At 39.3% G+C, this 27,908-nt stretch overlaps 2 protein-coding genes across 3 annotated transcripts; both read left to right on the top strand.

Moving 5' to 3' along the window:
• Positions 1–91: 91 nt before the first annotated feature.
• LOC113128432 (uncharacterized) lies at positions 92–14,797 on the top strand. Of its 2 annotated transcripts, none has more exons than XM_026303758.1 (11): positions 92–477; positions 8,184–8,242; positions 9,655–9,851; positions 9,954–10,071; positions 10,343–10,436; positions 10,811–10,910; positions 10,995–11,125; positions 11,293–11,488; positions 11,926–12,022; positions 12,217–12,295; positions 13,048–14,797. In XM_026303758.1, the coding sequence occupies exons 3-11, from the start codon at positions 9,758–9,760 to the stop codon at positions 14,038–14,040; spliced, it is 1,902 nt and encodes a 633-aa protein (XP_026159543.1). In that variant the 5' UTR covers positions 92–477; positions 8,184–8,242; positions 9,655–9,757; the 3' UTR covers positions 14,041–14,797. The 2 variants fall into 2 exon arrangements, with proteins under 2 accessions (XP_026159543.1, XP_026159545.1); XM_026303760.1 differs by lacking the exon at positions 92–477 and adding an exon at positions 2,330–2,671.
• A 796-nt stretch (positions 14,798–15,593) lies between these two features.
• On the top strand, positions 15,594–27,019 carry tmprss6 (transmembrane serine protease 6). Its single transcript, XM_026303491.1, has 18 exons — positions 15,594–15,865; positions 16,740–16,872; positions 17,337–17,479; positions 17,752–17,819; positions 18,512–18,687; positions 18,842–18,883; positions 19,586–19,790; positions 19,895–20,031; positions 20,398–20,510; positions 20,609–20,718; positions 21,820–21,962; positions 22,099–22,197; positions 23,122–23,238; positions 23,447–23,563; positions 23,707–23,875; positions 24,222–24,499; positions 25,560–25,696; positions 26,439–27,019. Exons 1-18 carry the CDS (start codon positions 15,749–15,751, stop codon positions 26,601–26,603), a joined length of 2,469 nt encoding a protein of 822 aa, XP_026159276.1. The 5' UTR covers positions 15,594–15,748; the 3' UTR covers positions 26,604–27,019.
• Positions 27,020–27,908: the final 889 nt, after the last annotated feature.

Genomic DNA, 27,908 nt, shown 5'->3' with positions numbered 1-27,908 from the left:
GTCTTCGTTTCAGATTTTTTTTCACTTTGTTATTATGAGCTATTAAATGCAAATTGTGTCAGTTTAAAATTACAACACAGTTAAGTGAGTTCAAAGTCAAGAGGGCTGAACACTTCATGAATCTATTATATGTTATTGCTTATGTGACCTGCTCACACATATAAATATGGCTGTTATTTAGGAAGATTTAATATTTCGCTATAGGCAGCGAGAACAAAGTCAAGTGACTGTGGTGACCTAAAACAACCCATGACATCAGTTCCAAAAGATAACTAGGGAAGGGAAGGGAAAGGGAAGTGAGACTTCTAAAATTTGTCTTCCCCCTTTTGTTTAAATGTGTCACTTCTCAAGTAAAGATCATTTCTGAGTAGCGTAGCCAGAGCTACTCTCTTTTTCTACAGATAACACAAAAGGAGTTAACCCGAGTCTTCATCTATCATCCTGAAGGGAGTAGCCGTGTTGTCCTGGCCCTAGTGGGTGAGTGTGTGGATCTGATAAAGAAACGATTTCTGTTATCTTGTTGTGAACAGGAAGTCCATAGGAACAGTTGTTGGAGTTTAAAGGGACAGTACTCAGCCAAAAGTCGATTTTATCCAGTGGTTCAGATCTAAATAAATACTTTCTTAATTTAAAAAACTCAGGTAATTTTTAGACAAACATGTAGTTTCTCACTGTCTTATTTACACTTTTGGCAATTTGTTTTGTTTTACTGACATATGTACTCAGTACTCTAATGAAAAATCCTTAGCCAATATTGTATTGATTTTATAACTATAAAATCAGTTCATGTCTCATTTTAAATGGATAAGAACAGGCCTAGAAACAGGTAACAGCAATTTTAAAATGAATCAGATTGTTGATAGTAGATTCAATCAGTTTCCACTTGAGAGCAGCAAAACACCAAAGCAGATTTTAACCACAGCATAGAGTACAGCTGTTGTATGAAACTACTGGACTTGGATTGACATAACCCACATCATGCAAACAAACAGGGATGTGAGAGTCGCTTTTTAAGGGCATAGGTTTCATTTGTGTATGTTGGTTTACAAAAAGCTGAAGTTAAATATGATGTAGCACAAATAGCTCTAACATTTTCACTCACAACTCAGAAGAAACAAATTCTCAGTAAATGTAAGTCTGCAACTGAAACAGCTGATTAACTTCATTCAGGCAATGAATGGAAATCAGTCTAACAGAAAAATGATTTAGTGACTGTAGTAAAAATATGTGCAGCATTTAGCTTAGCATTGTGTAATGTTCACTGCCACAGCTTTTGCTTTGCTTTTTTTTTAAAGAGAATACAGACATGCCCATAAGTATGGTAAAAAAGTTATTGGGCATAAAAATTCCTTTGTGGCATGTCTACCTGGGGACAGAATCCATAAGTGCTGTTCTGTGCAGCCATGCATTTCAAAGTTCAGCTGAAGTATTGGGCTGTAGGGTACAAGGCAGCGGTCTCTTCAGGATCATCACTTACTTTGCTTGTAATTTGTGGTATAAGCTTGTTCTAGCAATATGTGGACTTGTCATAGTACGTATCAGGAAGGATTCGTCTGCATTTAGATCCTAAATTTTTAAACGGCTGAGAATTTTGAAGATTTGTTAGCTCTTATTCTGGTCCTCATATTAGTTTTGGGTCTGGTTTTAGCACAGAACTTTATGGACTGTGGATTGTGCCCCCAACTCTTGGCCAGTATGGACAGGAGAAATGATTATAGTATCCAAGTGTGTAGTCTTTCAATGATCATATGGATATTGAGTAAGATTACAGGAGAAGACTGATAACACTCGTATTTGAACACAATAACTCTGAAGCCACAGGCAGCAGCTGGTTAGCTTAGCTCATTATAGGTACTGGAGACAGATGGAAGCAGCCAGCCCTCTGTGATCACTGGTATCAAACAACCTCTAGTAAGACCTGTATGTAGCTCATTCATTAATGGACATATTAAGCCTCCCTCATGAAACCACAGCTCGTTGTTTATCGCTGACATAGCCAACATGGTGTGTGGTTATCAGTGGAAAGCTGCCTACCAGCAACGTTTGCTGCCTTTGGACAGTCTTTATGCTAAGCTCAGCTAATCATCCACTATTTCTAGCTTCAGACATGGGAGTGGCAAAATAATCCAACGTTGTGTCAAACTGTTAATCTAAAATAGGAAACTAATGAATTAAATTGATTAAATGAAGAACTTTTCAGTTTAAATTCTGGGTAGTTTTTGGTTAGAGTGTAGACTTGAAGGATGTTTTAAAGGCATCTTGAGGTGTAGTTTGGGGAATCACACACTGTTACTACTATGCCTGTAAAATGTTCAAAATGAGAGCGGAAAGTAACAAAGCAGGCCAAGAAGAAGTAAAGTTCTAACACTAAAAAGGGGTTTCCACCATGCTGTTTCACACTTCTTGAAACATGAATAGCATCACCAAGATACTACCGTTAGGGAAACCACAGTAACCGCTACTTTTTTTTCCCCTCTTTACTCAGAACGTTTTCATATACATCATCTTAGATCCTGACAAGACACAGTCTTGTTTTACAAGAGAAACAAGCCTTCAGTGTAGCCCGAGTGTTTTTTGACATGGAAATGACTGATCAACAATTTTTAATGTGAATGATCACAACCTGTCATGAAAGGGGAAGACGAGCAGTCTACAGGGCGACACTAGACGGGTAGGTTCTTCTATGAATAAACTTTGGTCGAAAGATATTTTCTGATGTAGCTGAAACCTCTTTTTCAGTGTAATGAATGAGTCTGTGGCAGGAAACAATGTTATAGTAGAAGTGATGGTGACGATGGAGAGAACGATAAAGTCGAGTTTGTTTGGTTCATGTGTTTTTGAAGTCAGAAGTTTTTTACTACGTTATGTCTGTTTCTATGTGTGTGTGTGTGTGTGTGTGTGTCTCAGTGACTATGATGATTATGATGATGATAAGGGCATAAAACAGGATGATGAAACTAACTTTTAGCTATATCACAATGACGACTACACACTGAAAAATGACTAGACAGAGCAGGCTGAACCTTGGTCGCCTCTTAGAGGCATTTTACAAGTAATGCCATGTGAACTCATCTATTTGAGGAGTATTCATTTCAACCATTTAACTTTGTGTTTTTTTAAACGGACTCAAGAAAGTACCTCAGCATGAATCCTACACGTTGTCTGTATTAAAGGGAGAGCTGAGAATTTACAATGCTCTAAAATAAACTATGACATTCTTCCACACATACACACACATACACACAGCTTTCATGCATCATGAAAGGGATCTTAACATAAAATAGAAAGAGAAAGACAGGTAAATAAGGGGAAAGAGTGTTTGAAAGTGAGAAATGTGGTATATGTGGGAAGGTGAGCAAAGGTGGAGGAAGTGAGAGACAGAGAAATGCAAACAAATAACACTTAACTGGGCATTTTTAAAAGCCATAAAACAAATATACATGTTTTGGCTAATAAGAATCTGCAGTCAGACCATCAGCTGTGTGGCCCGGTGCTTTTAAGTTTAATCCCAATGTCGCCATGTTTATGCGCTCACACTGATGATGCTAACATGCTGACGCTTCCACTGAAGTGAACAAATTGAATAACAAATTGATGCTAGTAGCAAAGTTGGGAAAAAAAAAAGTTTCTGTAGGGAACATGAATTTCAGCACCACATTTCAAAGCAATCTATCCCAAGGTGCTCATGACAGTTCAGAAGTAAACAGATAAATATCAGGGGATTTGTGGCCACATTTACTGGGCTACATCCTCTAAAGCGTGAACGTCTGTACCTATTTTTAAATACCATATCCCGTAAATGTTGAATAAACAATATCTGAGAAGCTCACGCTTATCATTCTGCTAATCAGTCACATTGTTGCTGCAGTTTCAGGTCATGTTGCTTACTCCTACACACTAGGACTACGTTAGAGCTATGCTAATTTCACAACCAACACCCCACACTTATGAAGTTATAACTTTATAACCAAAGAGCAATGGCAGTTCTTTCTCTGAGCACATGTTTTGCTGTATTTTTAACTGAAATACATCTGTTGGGCTGTGGTTTTGTACAACATGTTTATATGTGTCAGCCATGTGATTGACTGGTGACTGGGGGGGTGCAGGATCTCCTGTACTGTTCTATCCTGCAGCGCAGTGAGCTTAGTCGGTTAGTCCAGGATGGTCTCTAGTTATCAGGATATGTGATAATGAACGGATGGGTTGTGGAGATAACGTACATCACCATTTAGTCAAACTGTCTTTTTCCTGCACCAGACAAACTGGGCCAATTTCTAGTAACTAGGAACCTGTTTCAACTGAGCTCTTCAAAACAGGAGAGCTTAGGTGAAATCTAATAAGGGAACATGACGGGATGTATACTGGCCCTGCTTGGTTTATTCCCTGCCAAAAAATACATGCATGTACCCACATGTAACCACACGTTAAACATTTGACAACTGTAGGTCAACACAGAAAAGAGCCGTGGATTAAAACAACTCAAGTGTCTATGCGTGTTGGTGGCAGCTTCAGATATTGCTGAGACATGAAACCGAGGAAGCCCAGACTGATTAACATACGATGGAGTTTGACGGTTTATCATCCACAAAAATCACTGCACTGTGGTTTATAATACTCTGAGGCAGGTTTTTACAACTCAGTTTCCATCTGCTATTACAGCAACTTTTTCAAAGTAGTGGCCATGAGGTAAATAATCAGAAATGTAGTGTTCAGATTACGGTGGTTGCCAGATGACGATGAGTTCAGGTGTACTCAGGTGTACGCCACTGCATCCCCAGACTGGTCTCATTATGTCCAAGCTCTGCTTTTTTCACTCAGGACAAAAGTCAGCTGAGATGTGATTAAACTCTGGCAACCCAGTTAACAGTCTTCGCCAAAGTAAGTAGGTAATGAAAAAAATTCAAATAGCCCTTATAACAAATATAATGAGCAGCTACTGATGTGTGTATCAGTATCAGTTCAGTTTATCCCACAAGATAAGAAGATGAGGCTTTGCTGTTTTTGATGTGACTGCAGCTCAACCTTCAGTAGTTGAGTAGTTGGTGCACACCAGTACTATCATATTTTCAAGAAAACTGTGAAAAAGACGTTTTTTGTTTTTTTTTTATTGGAAACAAGAAGAGCTTTCTGGGAAGAAAGGGGGCTAGGAAGTGGTTTGTGCGCGTGTTTATTGTGCACATGTATTTTGTGGTTGATTCGGTCTCCATGTCTTTACGAAATGGAGAAAAGAAAGAAACAGAGGAAAGAGAGAGACAGAGTGTCAGCTCTTTCATTTCACCGTTGGAGCAGGTTAGGGGAAGTCCAAGTGTCAAAAAAGGCAGATATAAACTGAGCAAAAACACATCTTAGTAAAAAAAGTCAGAAAGCAGTAGACAGTGCCTCATAAAGAGAGACTAGAAAGAGTTCTTGATTTACGTGATTTAGTGTGTTGCCTCCGCAATGATGTTTTTTCCACTTTCAGCTGATAATCATGCAATGTGCTGACTGAAATGAGTCACTTATCTTATGATCACTTAGGAAATGTTGGACTGATACAGACTTTATTGGGAAATTTACGGGACTGGGCAGCAGGACTTCAAATTAAGCCACTGACCTCATGACATCAGACCTGATTTGACTTAGGTCTTGGGAGCTAAAACCTTGACATCTTCACCAAAGCAGAAGAATCCTGGCTCACAAACAATTGGTACCATGTTATGAAGATAAATAATCACATGTTGCATTGAATGTGGCTTGTCCCGCTTCTAATCCGACTGGAGCTTACAGAAAATAATATTCAGATTTGGAGCATTGAAACTTTACCAAAACAGGGAGTGTCCACTTTGAAATTACATTGAAAGGGTAGTTGACTCAACAGGAAAAAAGCAGATTAAAATTGGACCTGATGTAGGAGGAGAAGACATATTCTGATTATTAACAGTTAGTTTGAATCATGCTCCAAAATAAAACTCGGGGTCTTTTATTTCCCATTTTGCAGCTTCCGCTTCTTTCCTCCTCTTCTTTTTGCACCTCAAACCTCATGCATCTAATTTGAAACCCAGCCTAAGACAAAGCTTCTTCAGAGCCACAGTCTGCTCAATACACCCCATGACTACTAAATTGACTTTTGGATGTGTAAAATTTGTGCACTCCCTCTTTAAAATTGGTGACTCAAAACCCAAATTTTATGAGTTTGATTATGAATGTGATTCTCAAGAACAAAATTCTGTGGATTTCCTTACATGCATATGTTTCATTATAAAAGCTACATGTCATTACTGTGGCCGTTAATGTATATAAAGAAACTTTATGCAAAGTCACTTAACAACTTGGATCAGAAAGTGTATTAACATGTGGCTAACCACAGCAACATAACTTCAGCTTATTGTTTTTTTTTATCATATAACTCTCACTGAAACTAACTTTACTTTCAGTTAAGCTGACAGACTGAAAATTGGATAATGATTTGAACACAGCCAGCTTGTTTTCACTCAGCAGGCACAAGTATAACACACCCACCTCAGATATCCTATAGGCGAGTGTATTTAGTTTCACCAGTCTACAACAGATCGCTGTGATTGTGTTACATAAAAACTGAAGTTTTGAAAGGTCAGTCAGAGTAGAAACTGCTGAGGACTAATAGTGGATTAGTAGTGCCAGGTTGGTGTATTTATACAGAACACACGTTTGTACATGGACACTGAAGGTAACGCAGCAAGTGGCACATGTGATCTGTTATTGATGAGACAGAGTTATTCCTCCTTGTCCCATGTGGGATGTAAGATCACAGTAAGCTCTGCCCTCTATTCCCCATCTGTGACAACATCTTGTCAAATTAATGTGAACCATAGCAGTGGGCTCTGCCTTTTAATTCAGACGTTTTTGCATTTGGTGTTTCTGTACAGTTTAAGATTCTTGATCTTGTTAAACTACAGGATACTAACTTGCCGTATTAAGCATCTGTGCAGGAGAATGGGCTCATTGTTTCCCCTTAACAGTTGGACCATCTGTTACCACAATTATAATAAACTATAGATTTTTTATTGATATTAGTTTTAAACATTTTGGACCCTATATGCAGCACCTATAACAGAGAGGCCTGAAACTAGCACAGTGGTATACTGAACAGATCCTCTTCCCCTTTGTCAATTTTTCTGAACTTTAAAAAAAAGGAACTTACTTCCTAATTCCTGACATATTTGCATGTTTCCTGTAAGCCATACTCATGGTTTGATACATTTCAGCTTTTTAAATTGCTCATTGTGACGATAAGTTAACGATTATAAGCCAATGACAGGAACAGGATGTGCTGTTAGCAGAAAGTGCACCTGTTATAATGGAAAATTTTGATTCTCAGAAAAAACACTCTGACCTTTATTAACCCACATACGCAGGTGACCAGGTAGTCAGCAGGAACCTGTGCCTTCCTCTGTGCATGGAAAAAAAGATATATATGTTTTGTGTGTGCACACTAGAAAAAAGAAAAGCTGTCTTTAATAGAAATATATTCTTACAAATAGAATATCTTACATTTGTAAGAACACTAGTCCTTAAAAAGATATTGCACTGTTGGTACTACTGAAAGTTTGTTTTTGTATTTGGGTCTGTGGGTGTGCTTGCAGTGGGCTGTAATAACCACACACCACAAATTGCACCTGAAACACAGAAGCATACTTTTCATCCTGTTTTTGACATGGTTTAAATGTCAGTGCGGTTCAAATACAAAAACAGCAATTGTTAAATATGTTCAATGTTTAACTGGCAAACATGGAAAAAGGAGAAATGCACATCAAATTGCTGGTATTAAACACTATATCGTGTTTGTGTCTACTGTGTGGAGAGCAAATACACACAACTGTGGAAGTGGCTGCAAGGAAGTGAAGGAGATGGGGCATAAAAACTGCAGCATCAACACATAACTACTATTACTATTACTACAATTTCTAGTTAGGTACATAACAAGAATTGCTGTCAGAATACACAGTAAGAGTATGTAAAAGAGGAAACTGCAATGAAGTAGGTGAAGATACACAATATTCACACCTTGTGTGTGTTAATAATGTGCAGGGGTGGATTCAAACTGATAAATGACTAAGAGTCATGACCTTCAAAGGTTGAATACCTTATCTCTTTTCTTTGTATGGGTGGTGTTTGCCTGTTTTATCTGATAGGAAAAATCTTTTTTTGTCTGATGTTTTTCACAGAGCATCAGAAGAAATGATACCAGTACTGTGAGCCAAATCCTGAGGAGCTTCACCAACAGGTAAGACAAAGCCCATGTGGAGTTCACATTTCATGCTTTTTTTTAAGATTTGGCGTGTTAATATCTAACATGTGAGAGGTGGTATACCACATATGGTTACAGATCATCAGACGGTAAGAGAGGATGTGATACATGAGCAGACAGCTGCTTTGCTTAAACATGAGGGCTTCTTCTTTAATAAAAAAAAAAAACTCCTATTATGGCTGCATGATTATAGAGATCATTACTGAAATGCTTTATTGTAGGTTATTATTCTAGGTTTTTATCACGGATTAGTTAGTCTGCACAGCTCTATGCCCACATCGAAAATTTCATCTATCAGCGTCTGTGACAGGCAGTAGTGCCCCGGCAGCTTCCACTAAGAAGGAAAACCTGCATGTAGCCTGAGAGACAAAACTTTCCGCTTGTTAAGCTAATCGCTGTGACTGCACAGTAATAATGGAAGACGACTGAGATGTACCTATCCACTTTTTTACCAACTCCATTCTTTTCTCATTTGGATTTTGGCAGCTGGACAAGATTTTAGGGAGAAATAAATATCAGGTTAAAACTGTAGAAGTGACTTTAAATCACATAAGGACATCAAGTATGAACAACTATGACTTGCATTTTGGTAGTTGGTGTAAAGCTATCAAAGATACAGGAGCCCACTAGAGGTCGATAAATCAAATCAGCATAAGCCTGATTCAAATTTTAGAGAAGTTACCACTTGTAAGTGTATTTCTTTGAGACATGACTCAGAATGTGAAGCGGAATATTTGAAGATTTCTGAGTTTGGCATCCTGGGGGACACAGTCACTGGGGACGCCATCAAAAAATAACCTCAAAAACAGACACACTTAAAGAAAAACTACACACTGCTAAAACTCCTGTTTTTGTTGACCTTCAGGGGTTTAACCTCTCAACTTGTAAGATCATTAATGCAGGCTGTGGTTTGAGGTGAAACAGAGTTGACACACCAAAACACTGCTGCTGTTACTTTGCTTTTCTAATTACTTTAATTCATTCATTCCTTTAATTACTGTTGAGCAATGAAATACATAAAAACAAGATCAAATACAGTATATAGATAAATAGACAAAATATAACTATATACATATAATTGGTGCTGATGCCTGTTTTTAAAAGTTAAGCTAAGATGGATTGTCTTATAATGCATTATTTCTCCATCACTTTGGGTATGTATCAGAGTTTTATCAGTCGGGGGTCAGTGGAACCAGCACAGTCAAACTGAGACAGGATCGGAAACATTTCTTTTTTTTTTTTTTTTTTTGATGTTTCCTGCTATATCTGTGCTCAGGGGTTGGTGTAGGTGTGTGTCCAGATGCAGAAATAAACACAGGTATATGTGAGGAAGCAGAGTAGGATCCTGCCATATCCTGTCAACAGTTGTGTCTTTTTTATCTCTGCAGGATGAGAAGAAGAAGGAAGCAGTGAGTTACACTGAAACAAAACCAACCCTGCATCTACCACTCACCGCTTTAAAGGACTAAGTAGAAGACAGATGACAAAATAATGGAGAGAAATAAGAAAACCCATGTGTTTTTTCTTCTTACGCTGGTTCATGTTTCTGCTGTCAGAATGGATTGTCCCAAACTTCCAGATAACAGTAATGATTTTTTCATTTTTTATTTATATTGCTATATTCTCCAACATCATTTATTACACCCAAGTGTCATTCTTTTAATTTACTCTCCATTGCCTCACACAGATCTCACTTGCTACACTGACTATAATCATATCATCACCTGTGTGTGGAACAGCACATATGTCGCTGAGCATGAAGTGTGCAAAATATATGCCCAGAAGAAGGGTGCTAGGAAAAACAGGTAAGAATATAATATATTTACCAAAAAGAAATATAGACTGCTATTTACTATAGGTGATGCAATTATATCAACCCAGATAACATTTGAATACAGGTAAATGAAATGAGCCCTGTGATGGACTGGTGACCTGTCCAGGGTGGACCCCTGCCTTCCACCCAAAGAGAGCTGGGATAGGCTCCAGCAGATCCCTGGGACCCTGGTTAAGGAATAAGCGGGTATAGATGATGGATGAACGAAAAATGATTTTTTTTTTTTTTTTTTTTTTTTACAGTAAATTTGCAAAGAGAGAGTGTGACCTAAAGCCTTTTGACGACACCACCCCAGCTCTAAAGAAGTGCTCCATGGACCTGAATAAACGTAGTGCAGTAAGTCACAAAGTTTTTTATTATCATTTTTCAAAACTCAGTTTAATGTCATCAAATTAGAGAAGAATGGGTCTGTGGACTTTCAGAGACAGCACAACATTATGAGTAATACACCGACTGGCACTCTTGCCAAGAGTTAGACAAGAAATCACAGTACGACTCTCATGTCTGTTAAACATAAGGCTACACAGCTGGGAAGATCAGCTTAGTTAAGAGTATTAGCCAGATGTTTAATCAGAACATCTTACCCATCGAATCGTTACCTCTCCTACCAGAAAACATCTTAACCTTCAAAGTTCCTACACTGATTTAGAGTTTTTGTATTGTTCTTTCAAATGTTTTCTAAGAGCAGTGTTCTTTTTTTAAAAACTTAGTTTCAGACCTCCGACATGTGGTCCATTAATCTGAGATGTGACCCTGTAAAGCCAAGCCTAAACATTTCTTTCACCATTCCCTTCAAGCCACACTGCCAGAGTGAGTATAAAGAATAGCACATTGATTTACCTTGTGAGCTTTTCACCAAGAACTAAAACAAACTATGTGTCTATGATCCCACAGTTAAGCTGAATCCCCCAGAGAAACCAGAAGTCAATTTTACCACCGTTTCCTTGTTACTTCGAGACAGCTCTCGTGATATATCAATTTTCAGATTCGAACTGGAGTGGAAACAAGAGAATCTCCCATGGAGTGTGTGTATATATTTTGTGTCTGTGTTAATAGTCAAACACATCAATGAGTTTGTGTATGTTGTGATTTTAACAGTAAAGGTTAAAAGATTTTTTGCAAAGGCTCCATTGTAGGGAATCTAAGAAACAGTTAACTAACAGGAAAACACCTTTATCTTTTTCTTTTTCAGGATTTGTCTGTGCAGAAAAAAACAATACAAGGTGATGCAAACAACAAAGCAGAGCTGGATCCAGATATGCTTATAAAGGGAGAAAGATATGAAGCACGAACTCGAGTGCAGACTGGTGATTATTCAATCCCGAGTGACTGGAGCCCCTCTGCATTATGGGTGTCACCCATAGGAAAACCAAAACCACCACCATCAGGTAAAGGCTGCTCAACATGGACAAAGCTAATTTGCTTAATTTAAAAAAATGCAGCCAATTGAAAGCGACATTTTACTATTTCCTATCTTTTAAAGTCACATTCATGTTTCTTTTAGCTGGTCACATGCAGCAATAACATTTGGACACTTCTTTTGTTGAACTACAGTATGTTCACCTGCTTAGACCTGGATAACGTACTGATTAAACTGTCACTGCATATCAGGATAACTGTATACACTTCATAGACATACAGTCCTTAAATGGTCATGCTCCAATACACTGATCACCCAACCAGCTCTTGCTTGAAATATCCAGATAAAGAAGTAAATGCTGGGGTGACTGGAAATTGTGTATGATATGCAAGTCTGGTTGTTACAGGATAACCTTAGTACTCTTACCTCGGATCTAATGTGTGTGCTCTTTCCCCTGTTCTTCAGACGTTGTTGTGGGTGTTTCGGGCATCGTCATCACTGTAGCTGTGACATTCACCTTGATTCTGGCTGTTGTATTCCTTAAGGCTGACAAAACCACCTGGTAAGCAGACAGCCACAACATAAATACATAAATAAATAAAATAAAATAAAATAAAATGGAGAAAAAAATGTATAATTACATAATTAGATGTCGATTGTGTTGCAAACCTGTGGTAAATTCTGGTTGCTTGTATTTAGAAGATATATGTGTTATGTATATGTACAAATCTTCTCAAAGATTTTCATTCTGTTTAGGGTTTACATAGTAAAGAAGATCAGGGGTCCACCCATACCTAACCCAGCTAGCTCCTTCTTACAGGATGGAAATTTCCAGGTGAGCTTATGAAATTTCTTTTTCACAGTGTTACTCACTTGTTTTAACTGGGTGCATTTTAGTTTTAATACAAACAGTCAATAGTGGGCTATAGAATAAACTATATACACAACACTGATGCATTATAGTGGCGGGCATGTTAGGAAAAAAATGCTGATTTACATGTTTGACAAATGCATGGCGTCATTAGCATTTATCTGGTGTTGTGCATCAGCTCCTGTAAATGTATAACATCAGTATTTGGTTTCCACTAACTAGAAAAGTGTCTGGTTCTTTAGATGCTAAACTATGAGCTAAAAGCAACTATAACGCCCCATAAAGCTGATGGGAAATCTGAATGTGTCGGTCATTACCAGTAAAACCTTTGAGATTACACATATCCATTTGATCTTTTGTTGATATAAAACATATCAATTTCTGCAGCTCAAGATAGAACAGGACAACACATTTTGAAAAGGCACAGGGCATGATACAAAAGAGCAAGATGCTCAAACTGTGTAGGATGTGAAACCAGGCATAACCAAACTAATCATCAGTCAAAAGACATATGACCTTTATGAACCAAACCCTTGCAGCAGAGAATGAACACCATAAACACTGCAAAAGTTATTTACAGGTTATTTACACATCTTTACAAACTTTTGATGTTATCTATTTATCAGATTTTTAAAAAAATCTGATTCAGATTAGACTTAATCTTAATCTTTTCAATCCTACTCATGTTTCCCCACCTTTGGTCTTTTCTCCTTCAGGACTGGTTTAGTCCTCACTTCAGCAGCGAATCCTTTCAATCCTTCTTGAAACCTGTGGAATTCGCCTCTGTTGAGGTGACCTCCAAAGTGGATGTTGTTGCGCCCTGCAAAGCAGAGGTGGCACTTCTGGAGAAGATGAGATGTGAAAACAGCTACGAGTCAACCAGCTCCAGCTTTTCCAACCCCAGTTACTCCCACCTGTGTCCTCCTCCTCCCATCTCCTCACTCACTGCTGGGAATCTGGAGCCCTGTGCTGCTGATACACCTTATGGGCCTGTTGGTAAGGCTAGTGAAGCTGAAAATACTGAACAGGATAAGGAGGAAGACGGAAGGAAAGAAACTGAGATCCTGGCGTTACTTTCTAAATGCAGCAGAAACAATGAGCCAGTGCAGATGATTTCAGACTATGAGAAAGTGGAGAAGTCTCAGATTGAGCGCTTCAGGCTCCAGAGTCTAGATTCCGGTGTGTGCAGTGGTGAAGAGGTCAGTGAAGAGAGTCTGGAAACAGACAGCATCAGTGTGATGCATAGCCATGATGAGGGACCTGAAAGAAAGAAAGAGGAGGAGAAGGAAAAGATAACAAATGGAATAGAACAAGAATTTCAGAACCTGTTTGGAGGCAGTGGAGGCATTATTGGTAAAGGGTCTATTCAGGTTTGCTCTGACTATGAGTGTGTCCAGAAGCTGCAGCCTGACAGCCCTGAGCTTCCTAGCCTGGATTCAGGTGTTAGCAGTGGGGAGGAGCAGGTGAGCCTGGAGGATGTCGATAAGGCAACAGAATCGACAAGATTCCTGTTTCCTCCTCCTCCTCCTTTCTGTCCTTTACCCTGCTCCATGCCCTCTTTTCCACAACTGCCTTTAAAGTTCTCTGGGCCTGATCCAGCTTTATTACCTCTGCCAAGTCAGATACTGGCGAGGATAGCTTTGTCACCATCCAAGTCAGTAGAGCCCTCTGGTGATGGATATATGCCAGTGAGACAAGATACAAATTAAGAAACAGAGAAATCTCTTCAGTAGTAAATGCTGTCCAATTTTATATATAACATGTGCAGGTAACACATGCTTCTTCTTCCTTATTGTCGCTGCGTAACAGTTTATGAACATTTAAAGAATGTATTTTATCTATGTCAAGTTTTATATATTTATCTATTTATCATTTATCACATCTATATGTGTTCACTGTTCCGTTACATGATGACAAAACCTAAAGGTAAATAAAAACCAGAACAATGGCAATATTAGGAACAAAAACAACAAGAGAAAATATATATATATATATAATAGCTGCTTATATTTTTTTAAATTCAATTTGGCTGTTTTTGTCCTGTAAACTTTTTTTAAAATTTGGAAAGATTTTGTATTTTTTCCAAATTGTGATTATTGTATCATGCCTCATGAAGCCTTTGCTTTCTTTTAGTGTTGCATTCTTGTTATACCAGATGCAGTCAACCGAAATATTTATTGAGTCTCACCAGAGCTTATAGCTTGTGTTTGTTTCCTGCTGGTCATACAGGACAGACATATTAATCCATTTGAAATTTTGTTCTCTAGTACGAAAGGAAAATGTTAATGGTGTGACCTCACATATCAGTATATGAGTATTATGTATTATGGTATCTGAGTGGCAGCTATAATAAAATCCACTGACAGCAAAGCTGACTAAGTTCTGAATGTTATGGGTTGTTAAGGTCTGTAAAGGTCTGTAAAAGTTTTTATTGTTATTATGAGACTAATAAAAATGTACTAAAGATTTTCCTGGTTGAATAACCAGTTATACCAATGGATGTACCATGTTACATGTTACTTGTTGTTGCTCTGTATCCAGTAATAGAGAATGCTGTTTTCAAAGATACACAACTGCTGGAAATGCCTAATAAACTAAATGTGAGCAGATCTTTTAGAAGTGTGATCCTGAATATTAATTTCCACATTTATCCACAACATTAAAATGAGCTTAGGTCAATGTTCTAGATCTTGATATTGATATTAGAAAGTATTAAATTTAACAGACATGGCAATAAACAATGTACCTCAGTTTTGAAAAGAAACAGTCTCTGAAATTGCTGAATCATTAGTGCATGAGCTAAATAAATCAGTGCTTCTAAGACCTTAAGACTTTTTAAAACCTTAATATAGCAGAGAATACAATTTAATACATTTTGACAGTCAGGGACAGGAAGTGTCCTGTTTTTCTGTCTGCAGATATCATGTATAAACTCTGCCTCTGCCTTAGACGTTTCTCCCTCTGCACTCTCTGGCACACTTTCTGGACTAAATTAACCATGGGAAATGAGTATGTACAGAGCCTAACCCTGAGTTATTCCCATCAGATTTACCTGTGCAGTGGCGCATCACCGTTGCTAGGCGATGATTCCTCACATCAGTGTACCTGTGCCTACCTGTTTCACTCTGCAGATGTGAACGTGGAGGAGTAGTTACAGTTGAAGCCAGCAGTTATGATTTTGTGGATGCAATGTGGTCTAGGTCTGCTGTCATAAATCAGCCTCTCTAAGCAATGTGCAGATCCACATGAGATTTGGGAACTATTGACTTTTTTTTTTTTTTTAACCTTTGGACTTGCAAACAGAGAGGGAGCCGTTCTATGTCTGTCAGAACAACATGTCTGGTTATGTGACTTTCAGAATTGCTAAATAAAAGCTGATAAATTCAACATCCAGACATCGATGAGCTCCCATGGACAATGAAATGGTTTCTCAAGGTGCAGAGGACGTGGACTGAGGCAATGGCACTCGGGCATGGCTCTAAGAAATCGGTTTCATGTGACCAGGAGGTCACACCTGCTTCTCTGAACAGTGGGGTCAGTAATACAAATTCAGACATACATTTGTTGTCTAACATTTACCACCCTGTACTTTCAGCTAACTGTTCTGTATAACAAACCTGTGGAGGTGTCACTGCAAAACAACATCTACCAGAACTAATTTAGGCCTTTTATGAAACGTACAGGGAATAGACAAGAATAGAGACAGAAATCTCTACACGGCATACACAAGTCATCTGGCTTCACAGACTAAAGATTCAGAGACTAAAACAAAATAAAACAAAGGCTAAAAGTTGTTAGTGCAAAGCTAATCGTTGCAGCTAAAAAATGTGTGGTTTGGTATTTTCCTGCACCTAAACCAAAATGGCTTATATTTTGGTTTTCTCTGTCACCTGTTCTCGTGTGGAGAGTCTTTCTAGGGTTTACAGAATGCCCTGTATCATTCAAGAGTCTTCAAAACTTAACTTTTACAAAAAACTGTGACATTTTTGCAAATCAAACTTTCTCAGGTATATTTCTTTTCATTAAAAATAGTTTTTTTTAAATTTATGATGGTTAACAGTAACAGAAGCATTTAAGGGAAACTGCTGATTTTTATTGCAATGTTGTGAATTTGCAAATGTACCAATGGTGGAAATATGATCTGAAACAATATTTACGTTATGTTGGGAGGCTAAAATTAGAGAAAACTCATTTATCCATATGATTATCATTAAGACAAGCAAGAGGCATAACATACTGTGAGTACTCCACATGCCCTGATGTCTCTCACAAGGCATGAAAACAACTCTGACTGGATTTCTGATTGCAAATTTCATATTTTTAAACCCAAAGAAATTTCATCTAAGTGTTTGGCTGAAGAAAGATGACTCTCTGGTGACCATGGAGAGTTTTTGTCTGTTCGCCACAGGTAGAAGCAGGTACAAAAGCTGTGGTTCCACTTATCAGGAAAACTCGGTGTTTCAAGTGTTTACTGGCCTTTCTCATCATCCTCATCATTATCCTCATTGTTGTGGGAGCCACAATGGCCTGGTACTTCCTGGGTGAGCAGTTTCCTGTCTTTATTTATTAATACACTCTTAGCCAAACCATTAACTTGACTATGTAGAGCAACACTGCTCAGCCACTCAGTTTGGTCCGTACTAAACTATTCCAATATCACCGTCCTCAGAGGATGACTCATATACCAACCCTCTGACTTTTCCTCCAGCACGGGACATTTATATATTTTTAATGACATAACTTCATCTCTTTGGTTCTGTTTAATTTTCCATCATTTTGGTTGATTGCTAAATAGCTGTACTATAGGCTGTATTAACTGCTAATTACAATGTTATTGTGCTAAGACACTAAACTAAGATGGGGACCAGTGGGGATGGGGATAAGTATTAGCTTGTTTGCATTGTTAAACTCTAAACAAAGTGCAGCCTGACAGAGGACCTGGAATGACTACAGAGTCTTAGCTCTGTTTATTTATGCTGTGTTCATTTTCATGTGTCTTTAACAGAATGCCAGGTCTGGGAGTTGCAACCTCGTGTGGAGCAGCAGTACATGGCCTACCTGACCATCCTCAACAGGAACTTCACTGATGACCTATCCTCTCACAACAGCCCTGTGTTCAAGAAAGAGGCCAAGGCAGTACAGAACGTGGTGAGCAGGGACCAAGGATTCCTCTGACACTGAAGTACACCAGAATAACTTGGTTCACATCCTCAGGGACTTTAGAGTGATGGAAGCTTTAACCCTGTAAATAAATGTAATTGCACTGCCCAGAAGAGCAGCATTTGTTTGAAGCTCTAGATAAACAAAGGTTATGGAAATCAAGTCAACATGTTTTATAACATGCTGAAAATAATTCATCAGTGTGTATGTGGTCAAATACACTTACATGAAAGGTGATGTTGTCTTTTACCGTTTTTCAGGTACTGAAGATAATGAGAGGCTCAAGTCTTTCTCGATATTTCAACTACACCACAGTGTTCGGCTTTGGGTCTGTCGCTCACACTTTTTCATGCACAGTACAGTAATAATAATAATAATAATCATGTGGAGAACAGTACTAGAACAGGTGTGACAGAACCTGCATACAGTACTGCTTACCATCCTGCCTTACTATGGATTCTTTAACCCAGAGGGAGAAGAGTAAAGGAGTGAAGTGTTGTGACACTAAGACAGCTCACATTCATGTCATTGGGGGATATAATTTGCATTATTTCAAAGGAGGTATAGCTCAGTGGTAGAGTTCAGATCTGAGTGTCTCCTACCTTGGTCTTATAGTTAGATAAGTCTGAAGCCTAATTAAAATCTGGTGTGGATTATTTTACCATTCAAACAGGTATGTTTGGAAATTGGACCTGTAAACTCTTGTGCATCCAGCTTTGTGCATGTGGGCCTAATTCCAAATGTTACTGCCATGCATCCTGTTTGCGTGTGAAAAGTGAACATTATAACATTCATGAAAGGAGGATCACTTTTAGCTTTTAGTTTGCATTTAACTGTGTGAATGCTTTGGAAGATGTAGTTTGTGGTGCTGTTTAATGTCACTCCACTTTACCGACAGGTGTTTCAGTATGGTTTTCATTTCCCTTCCATTTCACAATCATTTACGTCACTTATGCTTCCTCTTTTGTCACTTAGATACATTTATTTAATTGTGAGTGTAATTGTGCTTTGCTCCTGCAGAGAGGGCAGTGTTGTGGTCTACTTCTGGATAGTGATGTCTGTTCCGAGTAGCCACGTTGGGAGGGTCACGCTGAACAAGGTGACCACGAGCCTGGAGGAGGGCCTGAAAGGCTACAGTCAGGAGACGGCCAGTTTCGATGGATATCTCTTCCACCTTCCCTCGCTGTCTGTCAGTGGTGAGAAAAAGAAAGCAGAAAGAGAGAGACAGTGTGTAGGACAGAAACTAAATGATACGTCAAAGAGGAAGATGGACAAGTGAAAGAACTACTGCTTGAATTTTTGGGGTTTTTTGCTTTAATTTCTCCTGTCTTTTTGCTCTTCTCTCTACAGAAACTGACTCCAAAGTTATAGAACTTTTGAAAGCTTCATTTGGTATCGCAATTTATTTTCATTTGCTCTTTCATTACTTATTATTTTTCATTTTTCATTTTTATTTATCTGTAATTAGCATGCGGGATAATATACATGGAAGCCATTTCCACGAATGTTTTTTAATGTAATATTAGAAATGTATGATCATTCAATTATGAGGCAAGAGAGGAGAAAATCTAACTTACCAACAAAAAAGCCCCAAGAGACTATCTCGTCATCTGGTATCATTATGACAGGGTTTATTTTAATAATAGATGAGATGGGGCAGTTCTGTTCAAGAGAAAATATTTTGAGGCAACATTAAAATTGTATTGGGTAATGAGTAATAAGTAATGGTGAATGGGGTTACTAAAGTAAGCACTGTAGCTGATGTGGAGTGGATGTGTCAAAAGAGTATTTTTCTAATGTAAAATTCAGAATTTGAACAATAATAATTTAGCTAATCACTGATAATGATGTACTAGCTCCTGGCCTGGAAGAAATGTAAGTAAATACAGGTTTGTACTGTAGTATTAAGGTGGTTAGGTGGGAATGCTAAAATTCAAATCTTAGGTTTGAGCAGACACAATTTAATTCCTTGCACTCTTGTGTTTTTGATTTTGGAATCGCAGTAAAAATTCTTCCAAATCCTTCTAACCCAATTTACCTCATCTTGAATACCACACAAGACCGGACTAGCTCTACCTCTCATTTTCCCCCAAGACTGTTACCGCTATAAGAAAGTGGCGTCCAGCAGCCTCGAGGCTCTCCGTGGCCCAGACACACAGCACTCCTCCTGCCTGTGGCACCTCCAGGCTGCCCCTGGCTCCCAGCTGGAGCTGCACATGGAGTGGCTGCTGCCAGAGTGCCGGGACAGGCTAGTGGTGTACGACTCCCTCAGCCCCACTGATAGTCATCTCATCACATCGTGAGTTTTATTCACAGAAATTGACAAATATATTGTCCATCTATATAAAAAGAGAGATTCTCTCACCCCCATTAGTCATTGCCTCCGTCTTTCTGTCCTCCCAGTGTGTATGGCTGCAGCAGACATGAGCGTGTGGTGCGGGTCCTCTCATCAGGAGAGTGGATGACGGTGGTTTGGAAACAGGGTCTTTACAACTACAAGGATCCCTTCTCTCTTGCTGCACAGACCTGGGGCAAGCAGGGTGAGGCCATGTGAATCCAGTCCAGTCCAGAATCTTAGTTTAGAAGTACTGAAATGAAAGAAGAGAGAAGATGAGGAAGTTCCACGCATAGGCTCTGTGAGGCTGTACTGAGGCCTGGCAATAAACTGTGCTAAATATTGTCTGGACAACAACTATACAGCCTAGTCAAGCATCCAAACAAAGCAAATTTTTTTACTGCTTTGGATCTGATCTGAAACACGTGGACATCTGTCAAGTACAGGCCTTAATGCCAAAGAATTCTAGAGAAACTTTATCCTATGTTTTGTAGATGAAATTCTCTGAGGCCCAAAGTAACATGTTTGTTTAGTGGGCTGGAATATTTCTATCTGTCTCTGGCTTTTCCAGATTGTAACGCCATTATAAAATTGAAGGCAGAGTTAGGGGTCCAGGGAACACTGAGAACGCCTTTCTTCCCCAGCTACTACCCCCCTGACACCAACTGCAGCTGGAGTTTTATTGTAAGACACATTCATCCCTGTGTCCACAGTATAATGTGTTCATTTTATAGGAGTTGAGATGTAGGTTTTTGAATTGACTGTCCTGTGTATGTGCTCAGATGCCCAGCACAGGCTTGGGCCTGACTCTGGAGTTTGAGGGCTACGAGCTGAGCAGAGCCAGCTACAACCAGGCCTGTACCCAGGGACAGTGGATCATCCAGAACCGCAGGTATGCTCTGCCACAGTGAGTCTCACTGCTCCGTGGTGAGTGAGGCCGACTCTGCCTTGATGATCAAATTCATCTGCAGTGACAATTGATCCAAGACTACAGACACCAGCAAGATATTACGTTTGATTGGGCTGATGCAATCTGATTATAAAACCTCAGCGTGTGCTGGAGAGGAAAGCAAAGCAGTTTAGAGCAGTCAGTCTACATCAGTAGAGATCTGCAGCTCCAGCTGTCTTACCTCCATTAATAACAGAGCTTATATAAAATATATGATATATAAAATATATTAACTGATAGAGTTACAAAATCTTCAACAAAATTCTTTACTTTATTCTCTTGGCAAAACATGTTTTTTGAGAACAGACCTCTATTTTTTATTAGCGTTTTTTCCCCAAAATGGACACATATAAAGGCTTTTTAATGCTTTTTATCTGTGTAGAACAGATGTGTTAGAAATTTAAAAGCAAACAACTGAAAACTCTGCAGACCACACCTTATGTTATAAAAAAAACCTATGCACCGACATTTTAGGTTGAGCCATACTTCCTCTTCACAAGGCTTATTTTCAGACACCAAACCACTTGCAGGTGGCAACAATTCATAGACATAATAGCCTGTAAAGACGCTCCTGGTGCAATAACGAAGAGAGATCAGAAAAAGCTCAACATCCTGTTGGCAACTGTGTGTGGTTTGGTGTTTGACAAGACTTGTTGGTGCCTGTAAACACACAAGACATGATGGTTGGTTTGGTTTTACTTGGTTTCTTATTAAATAAAGTACAAAAATGAACCAAATTAAAAATGTTTTGTCAGTGCCGTCACATTATTCTATTCTGCTCTGAACAACAGAGGGCAGCAGAAACCCTTTTTTTTATCTAGAGGCATATTTTATTTCTATTTATATTCAGTCTTTTTCTAAGAAGTATTTAGCTGGTGAAGATGTATTATTAGTGTCTTGAGCAGACTGAGTCAGTCACTTGCTGAAGGGCACTTTCTAGTCAATTTAAGCAGCTCACCTCAACCTGTAGTTTTCCTCCTGAGCATGAAATATATCTATTGTCTGCTGCAGGGAAGCATAACTGGACTTTCCTTTTAATTTCAGACTGTGTGGTACCAGAGGCCTGCAGCCATACAGCGAACGCATCTTCCTGCTCTCCACAACAACCACTGTTGTCATGACATCCGAGGTGCCACTCACAGGGCCGGGCCTCCAGTTCTATTACCGCGTTTTCAACTTATCAGATCGTAAGTTGTGGCTGCAGCAGAGAAAAGGCCTGTGGATAAATTAATGGATAAATAACCTTTGCACTCTGTTTCACGTAGGTTTTTGAGAGTCATTTTGAATTTTGTGTGTGCATTTGTTTCTGTCTGTGTTTTATAGCCTGCCCAGGCAAATTTCTGTGCACTGTTAATGGCCTGTGTGTTCCTGCCTGTGATGGACTCAAGGACTGTCCCAACGGACTGGATGAGAGAAACTGTGGTATATGATTCATGTTTTAAATTTATGAATTCACACATACGTTACTGTTCCTGTTGATGCAGGAAATTGACCCAGCACAGGAAGAACAACAAAAGTGGGTGGATTGGTGCATTACCTAAAGCTGTCACATGATTCTGAGCTAATTACAAATTAGTTGAAATGAAGGAATTGTAGCTGCTGGGATGCAGCAACACAGGATCTGCCCTATTGCAATACAACTTCAGAATAAATGAATTTGAGGGCATTATTGTTTAAGCATAAGCCTCATCAGTGTGCTGTTGTTCATGTAATAAGCTGGCTTAAACAAAGTGTGATGTTGATCTGTTTGGCCTTTTCTTTCTGAATCTTCTCAAACTACCTGTGTACCAGACAGTGTCTCCCAATGTAAGCACCCATGAGATCCGGCAGGTTTTTAGGCGACAATGCTATTTAGGTTTGGTTGGTCATTAAGTTCTCACAAATGAGATACTAGTTAATATGGATGGACATTACAGTAAAATGCTGTAAATAGCAATGTTGTTTGCTAAATAAATGATATATGGAGAATTTTCTGCAGCCTGAAGGCAAAGAGCATAAAAGTTAAACTCCACCTTTTCACTCTCCCATTTCCCGTAACCAAATATCACCAGATGTGACAACTTGCATCTGCATCTGCTTAACCCATAACTGCACCTAAAATATTCAGGTCTCAAGATTTGTTTCAAACTTTGAATGGGAAGCACAGCAGACTACCTTTTTAATAGCTCCATATTATTTTCTAACTTTTCCAATTATTTAAAATGACTTTATTGTTTTATACAATAATCAAAATATTAGACACACAACTTTTCCCTAAACTGTAGTTCATAGGACTCAGTGTTATTACATACATTGACACATATAATGCACATGGCCTGATACATTTCTTTTGTGTGTGTGTCACAGTGTGTGTGGCTCAGTTTCAGTGTCCAGAAGACAGAAGTCGGTGCGTGGACTACTACAAAGTGTGTGACCAACACCCAGACTGCCCTGAAGCCACAGACGAGATGAACTGCACTAACAGTAATGACCACATGCTGCATGCTTTATGAAGTTTTAGTACTCAGAACACTGACTGGGGGTCATGACATTTATGGGTAAAGAATGGGACACGCAGTCAGTTCACCTGTTTTCTGTTTTTCACTTTAACCTAAAACATAATTTCTAAACTCTTTGATATTTGAAACCAAAGCCTAGTACTTATCTGTTACACATCTGTGTGTGTGCCCAGGTGTGCACTGTACAGATACGACCTACATGTGTGCTGATGGAACATGTCTGAAGAAACCAAACCCAGAGTGTGACTCTGTTGCTGACTGCCCAGATGTCTCAGATGAAAAACAGTGTGGTGAGCATGCACACACACACACACACACACACACACACACACACACTGCAAACACGCAAACTTTATTTACATTTTATAAACGTATTTAGCATCTTGCTGCATCTATTTTCTATTTAGCTTTGAAATATTTTCTGTGTATTCAGACTGTGGCCTGAGGCAGTTCTCCAGTCGTATTGTAGGAGGGGCCAACGCCACAGAGGGGGAGTGGCCATGGCAGGCCAGCTTGCAGGTGCGGGGTACCCACCTCTGTGGGGGGGCACTGATCTCCAGCCAGTGGGTGGTGTCCGCTGCCCACTGTTTCAATGACGACCGGTAAGTGCAGCAAGAGACCTGAGACCCTTCGTTCATTGAATTTGATGACGCACTTTTTATAAGTCTTGTTTACCTTTGTGTTTCTTACATTTCGTCCAGCTGTAACACCTGTCTGAGTCAAAACCAGTGTAGGTACTTATATATGTCTTTCAAAAACAGAACCTGCAGGCTGTAGCTGCAACATCCTGCAGAGAATTAAGAATTAGTTTCTCTAAATGTTCCTGGTACAGTAACTAAATGCTTGTGAGAAGGGAGAGAAGACCCCCTTCAGGGTTTGAAATATAGAAACAGTTGCTCATGTAACAGACTCTGTAACAACTTTTTTTCCCTCCTCCTGCTCCTGCAGACTCTACTCCCCCTCGGTGTGGACGGTGTACCTGGGTAAACTCCTCCTCAGCCGCAGCAGCCCCACAGAGGAGGTGGCGCGAGTTCAGCAGATCCTTCTTCACCAGTACTACAATGATGAGTTGCATGACTATGACCTAGCCCTGCTGAAGCTGGACCGGCCCGCCTCCGTGCTGCTGGCTGGACATGCTCGACCTGCCTGCCTGCCCCCACCGACCCACCAGCTGGAGCCGGGCCTGCTCTGCTGGGTCACCGGCTGGGGGGCTCTCCGAGAAGGAGGTGAGAAGGGAAGAGGGGCATCTGGAGAGAAGATAAAGGTTGAAATACTGGTCACAGAACCACTGCAGTTGGTATACACTTGTGTAGTGGCTTATAAGCAGAGTTAAACTGGAGAAATGTCTGCCACCCCTCACTCCTGCTTACATGTTTACAAGACAGTAATTTCCCCCTCAAATTCTTTGAGAACCTTTATTTGAGTAATTTCAAAAGTCTCAATCAAAACAAAATGGACTGAAGTAAAGAACAGGATTGGGTTGCGGCATCCTGCACTCTAGTCAATTAAATTTGACCTGACAAATTAGACTGACATGTTATTTGGTGCGGTTTGTTTTATGAACACTGTTGTCCAAGCACAGTATAATGTTTTTGTGATAAAGTTATTTTATTCCTTTACCAAGCTAATCAGTAAGCTTTTTTCCATTGGTTTTTGTATTAGGCTATATTATGCATTATTTTTACAGAAAGTGACTACATGTAACTTCTGCTAACTTTAAAAACTAAATTTTCTCAGTGTCACTGTGAAAGCAATGAGATGTTAAGCATGGTGGGTATGTCACCATGATAACAAAGCAAACACATGAAATGAATGTGTCAGATTTAAAGCAACATGAAAAAATAGGGTGACGTGGGTGGATGTGTTTGGGTTGTGGTTTCTGTTATCATGATGAACCTAATGAAGAGAGTTTGAGAAAGAAGGCGTTGGAAACCATTTTCCACCACACAAGGTTCTTAAGAATTGACCTGGCTTTTGTGCTAAGAAACTGTGGTAGATTTACATATATTAAAGTGCAGTTGCAATGCTGTGCAGGACTCTACTTCCAAAAAAGGAGAGAAATTTCACTCCACCCAACAGGTAAGCTGTGTGGTGAAGATGTCACTTCTGCAGACCAGAGAAAGAGTTTTCTTTCAGTATGGCCAAATAGTACAAACAGTAACACAGGGAAGCAGAGGTGAATGCAGACTTGCATAATCCTGAAAATATTGTTTGTGCATTACATTTAAATCAAGATAAGATTCTTTCGGCCTCACTGGAATAGCTTTTCTATCTGACCCTATCCAGGCACTGCCAGTAATGTGCTTCAGAAGGTGGATGTCCGCCTGGTCAGCGAGGAAGCCTGTGTTCGCACTTATGGCCACCTGGTCACTCCCAGAATGCTTTGTGCTGGATACCGCAGTGGACTAAAAGATGCCTGTCAGGTACTAAGAAGAAAAACATGTAAATAAAAAAAAAACAAAAAAAAAACATGCTATAACGTTCTTTTTTCACAAATTGAAATTAAAGCAGCACTATAACTATAAAACACACATGTATATAAAACAAAATGTCAAATCATGATGTGAAATTAAAGGTGACACTCAATGTGAACACGGAGAATCATCAACTAACTCTGTTATTTCCCTCTGATCTACCAGGGTTTTTATTTTTTTTTGTTTTGCTTTGCACAGCCTTCACCTTTAGGCCTACTGTTTTGGTTCAGTCACAGTTCTCATGAACTTTATTTTTGTTTTTTGTTTCAAGTGAAAATGAAAAAAAAAAAAAAACCCTGTACACTACTTTCCCAGCACCAAAGTCTAAACACAGTTAGCAACTAGCTAAAGAACATATGGGAGAATTTAGCAGCCAGATATTTAAGCTAGGGTAACTAATGTAACATAATATGTTTGCATAGACACTGACCATGTCACCTTTAAAAGGCATTAATACTGTATGTCAGCATTGTGTTTAGAAGTTGTCATGGTGCACTCCTAGTTTCCAAGAATGTAGTTTAATGTTAATGTAGCTTTAGGAATTTTTTTTTTATTTTGCACCACATACAACAGTTTAATATTCATGGAATATTTCAGAGTTGATATAATACTTTGAAACTGTTGTTGAGTCATTTTGTGTTGGAGACTCAAATCTCCCCCCTTCCCCATTAACCTTGTCTTTCTCTATCAGGGAGACTCTGGGGGTCCCTTGGTTTGTCAGGAGCCATCAGGTCGCTGGTTTCTGGCTGGTGTGGTGAGCTGGGGCAAAGGCTGCGGGCGTCCAGACTACTATGGAGTCTACACGCGCATCACCAGGCTCACCAGCTGGATTAAGCAGGTCATCAACAGTCCCTGAGTCACTGCAGATAATCATCATCCTTACATCACCAATGGGTGCAAATTCAAAAAATGCAATAGTGGATGAAGCAATACATGATTTGATATTGTGTCTCAGCCAAACAGAAAAGTGAGTCTGTTTTTTTTCAAATTTTATAAAATGATGGAGATGACTTTTAGAACAGATATTACAAAACATGCCAAAATAGCAAAATAATAATAGGCAATATGTTATTTTTAGAATGGTGCTGTTTTTTCAAAGTGATTATAATGTAATGATAGTCCAGACAGAAAGGTTTAAAGTACTGTGTAAAAGTTCATGTTAGTACTTCTTTTATTATTTACTCTCTTACTGGCCTAATCTTGTATATTTCAAAGACAACATAATAAAACACCTCCCCTGTTTTATAATCAAATTGTTTGCATGTTTCACTGGTTGTGAATATGATGAGCCATGTTAGCGACTGTATTTAGCCGTGGTATTTAGGCAGTGGGGCAGTTTGCGTGGGTTTACTCCGGGTACTCTGGTTTCCTCCCACAGTCCAAAAACATGTATGTCAGGTTGATTGGTGACTCTAAATTGCCCATAGGAGTGAGTGTGAGTGTGTGAGGTTGTTTGTCTCTATGTGGCCCTGTGATGGACTGGGGACCTGTCCAGGGTGTACCCCTGCCTTTCACCCAAAGAGAGCTGGGATAGGCTCCAGCAGATCCCCGTGACCCTGGCTTTCAGGAAAAAGCGGGTATAGAAAATGGATGGATGGATATTTCAGCCTGGATCAAATGACCATCACTAGTGCAGGCTACCAGCGAGACTAAAAACTGTTCCATTTACACAGTGCCTCAGTCTCTGATCAACACCTCCCTCTAGTGGAAACACATGCCCTTACACCTGAAGTAATATTTTATCCTCTGCCATCTGATTTCATAAGATGCTGTTTTCTGGTCTAAGGTTTAATGGGGACTTTTACAAGCCCATTTTGCAATGTAAGTGGATATTTTGGGGTTTATGCATCAACGCATCCAAGGACCTGCAACTTTTTTCAGTTGATTTTATTTTTAACAACAACAATATTCTCAGTGGGACTGGCAGCAGGTGTCAGGGCTTGGCATCCCTCCCTGATAGTGGATGCTCATGAGTCATTGTGATTCAACAAACCTAGGATGAAGAGGGTTTGTTCTCAGAAGTCTGATTAGATCCTGCTGAATGAAAGGCAGACAAAATCTATTTTTCTACCTGGTCCCACTCCTCTATGTCTCATTAACTTCTCCTCTCTCACACACTCATCTTTTTCATTTTGGAAATGAGCCCTAATCCTTGGGGATT

Source organism: Mastacembelus armatus, chromosome 1 (genome assembly GCF_900324485.2).
Source record: "Mastacembelus armatus chromosome 1, fMasArm1.2, whole genome shotgun sequence".
NCBI classification, from domain to species: domain Eukaryota; kingdom Metazoa; phylum Chordata; class Actinopteri; order Synbranchiformes; family Mastacembelidae; genus Mastacembelus; species Mastacembelus armatus.
This window is presented reverse-complemented; position numbering and strand designations above follow the sequence as displayed.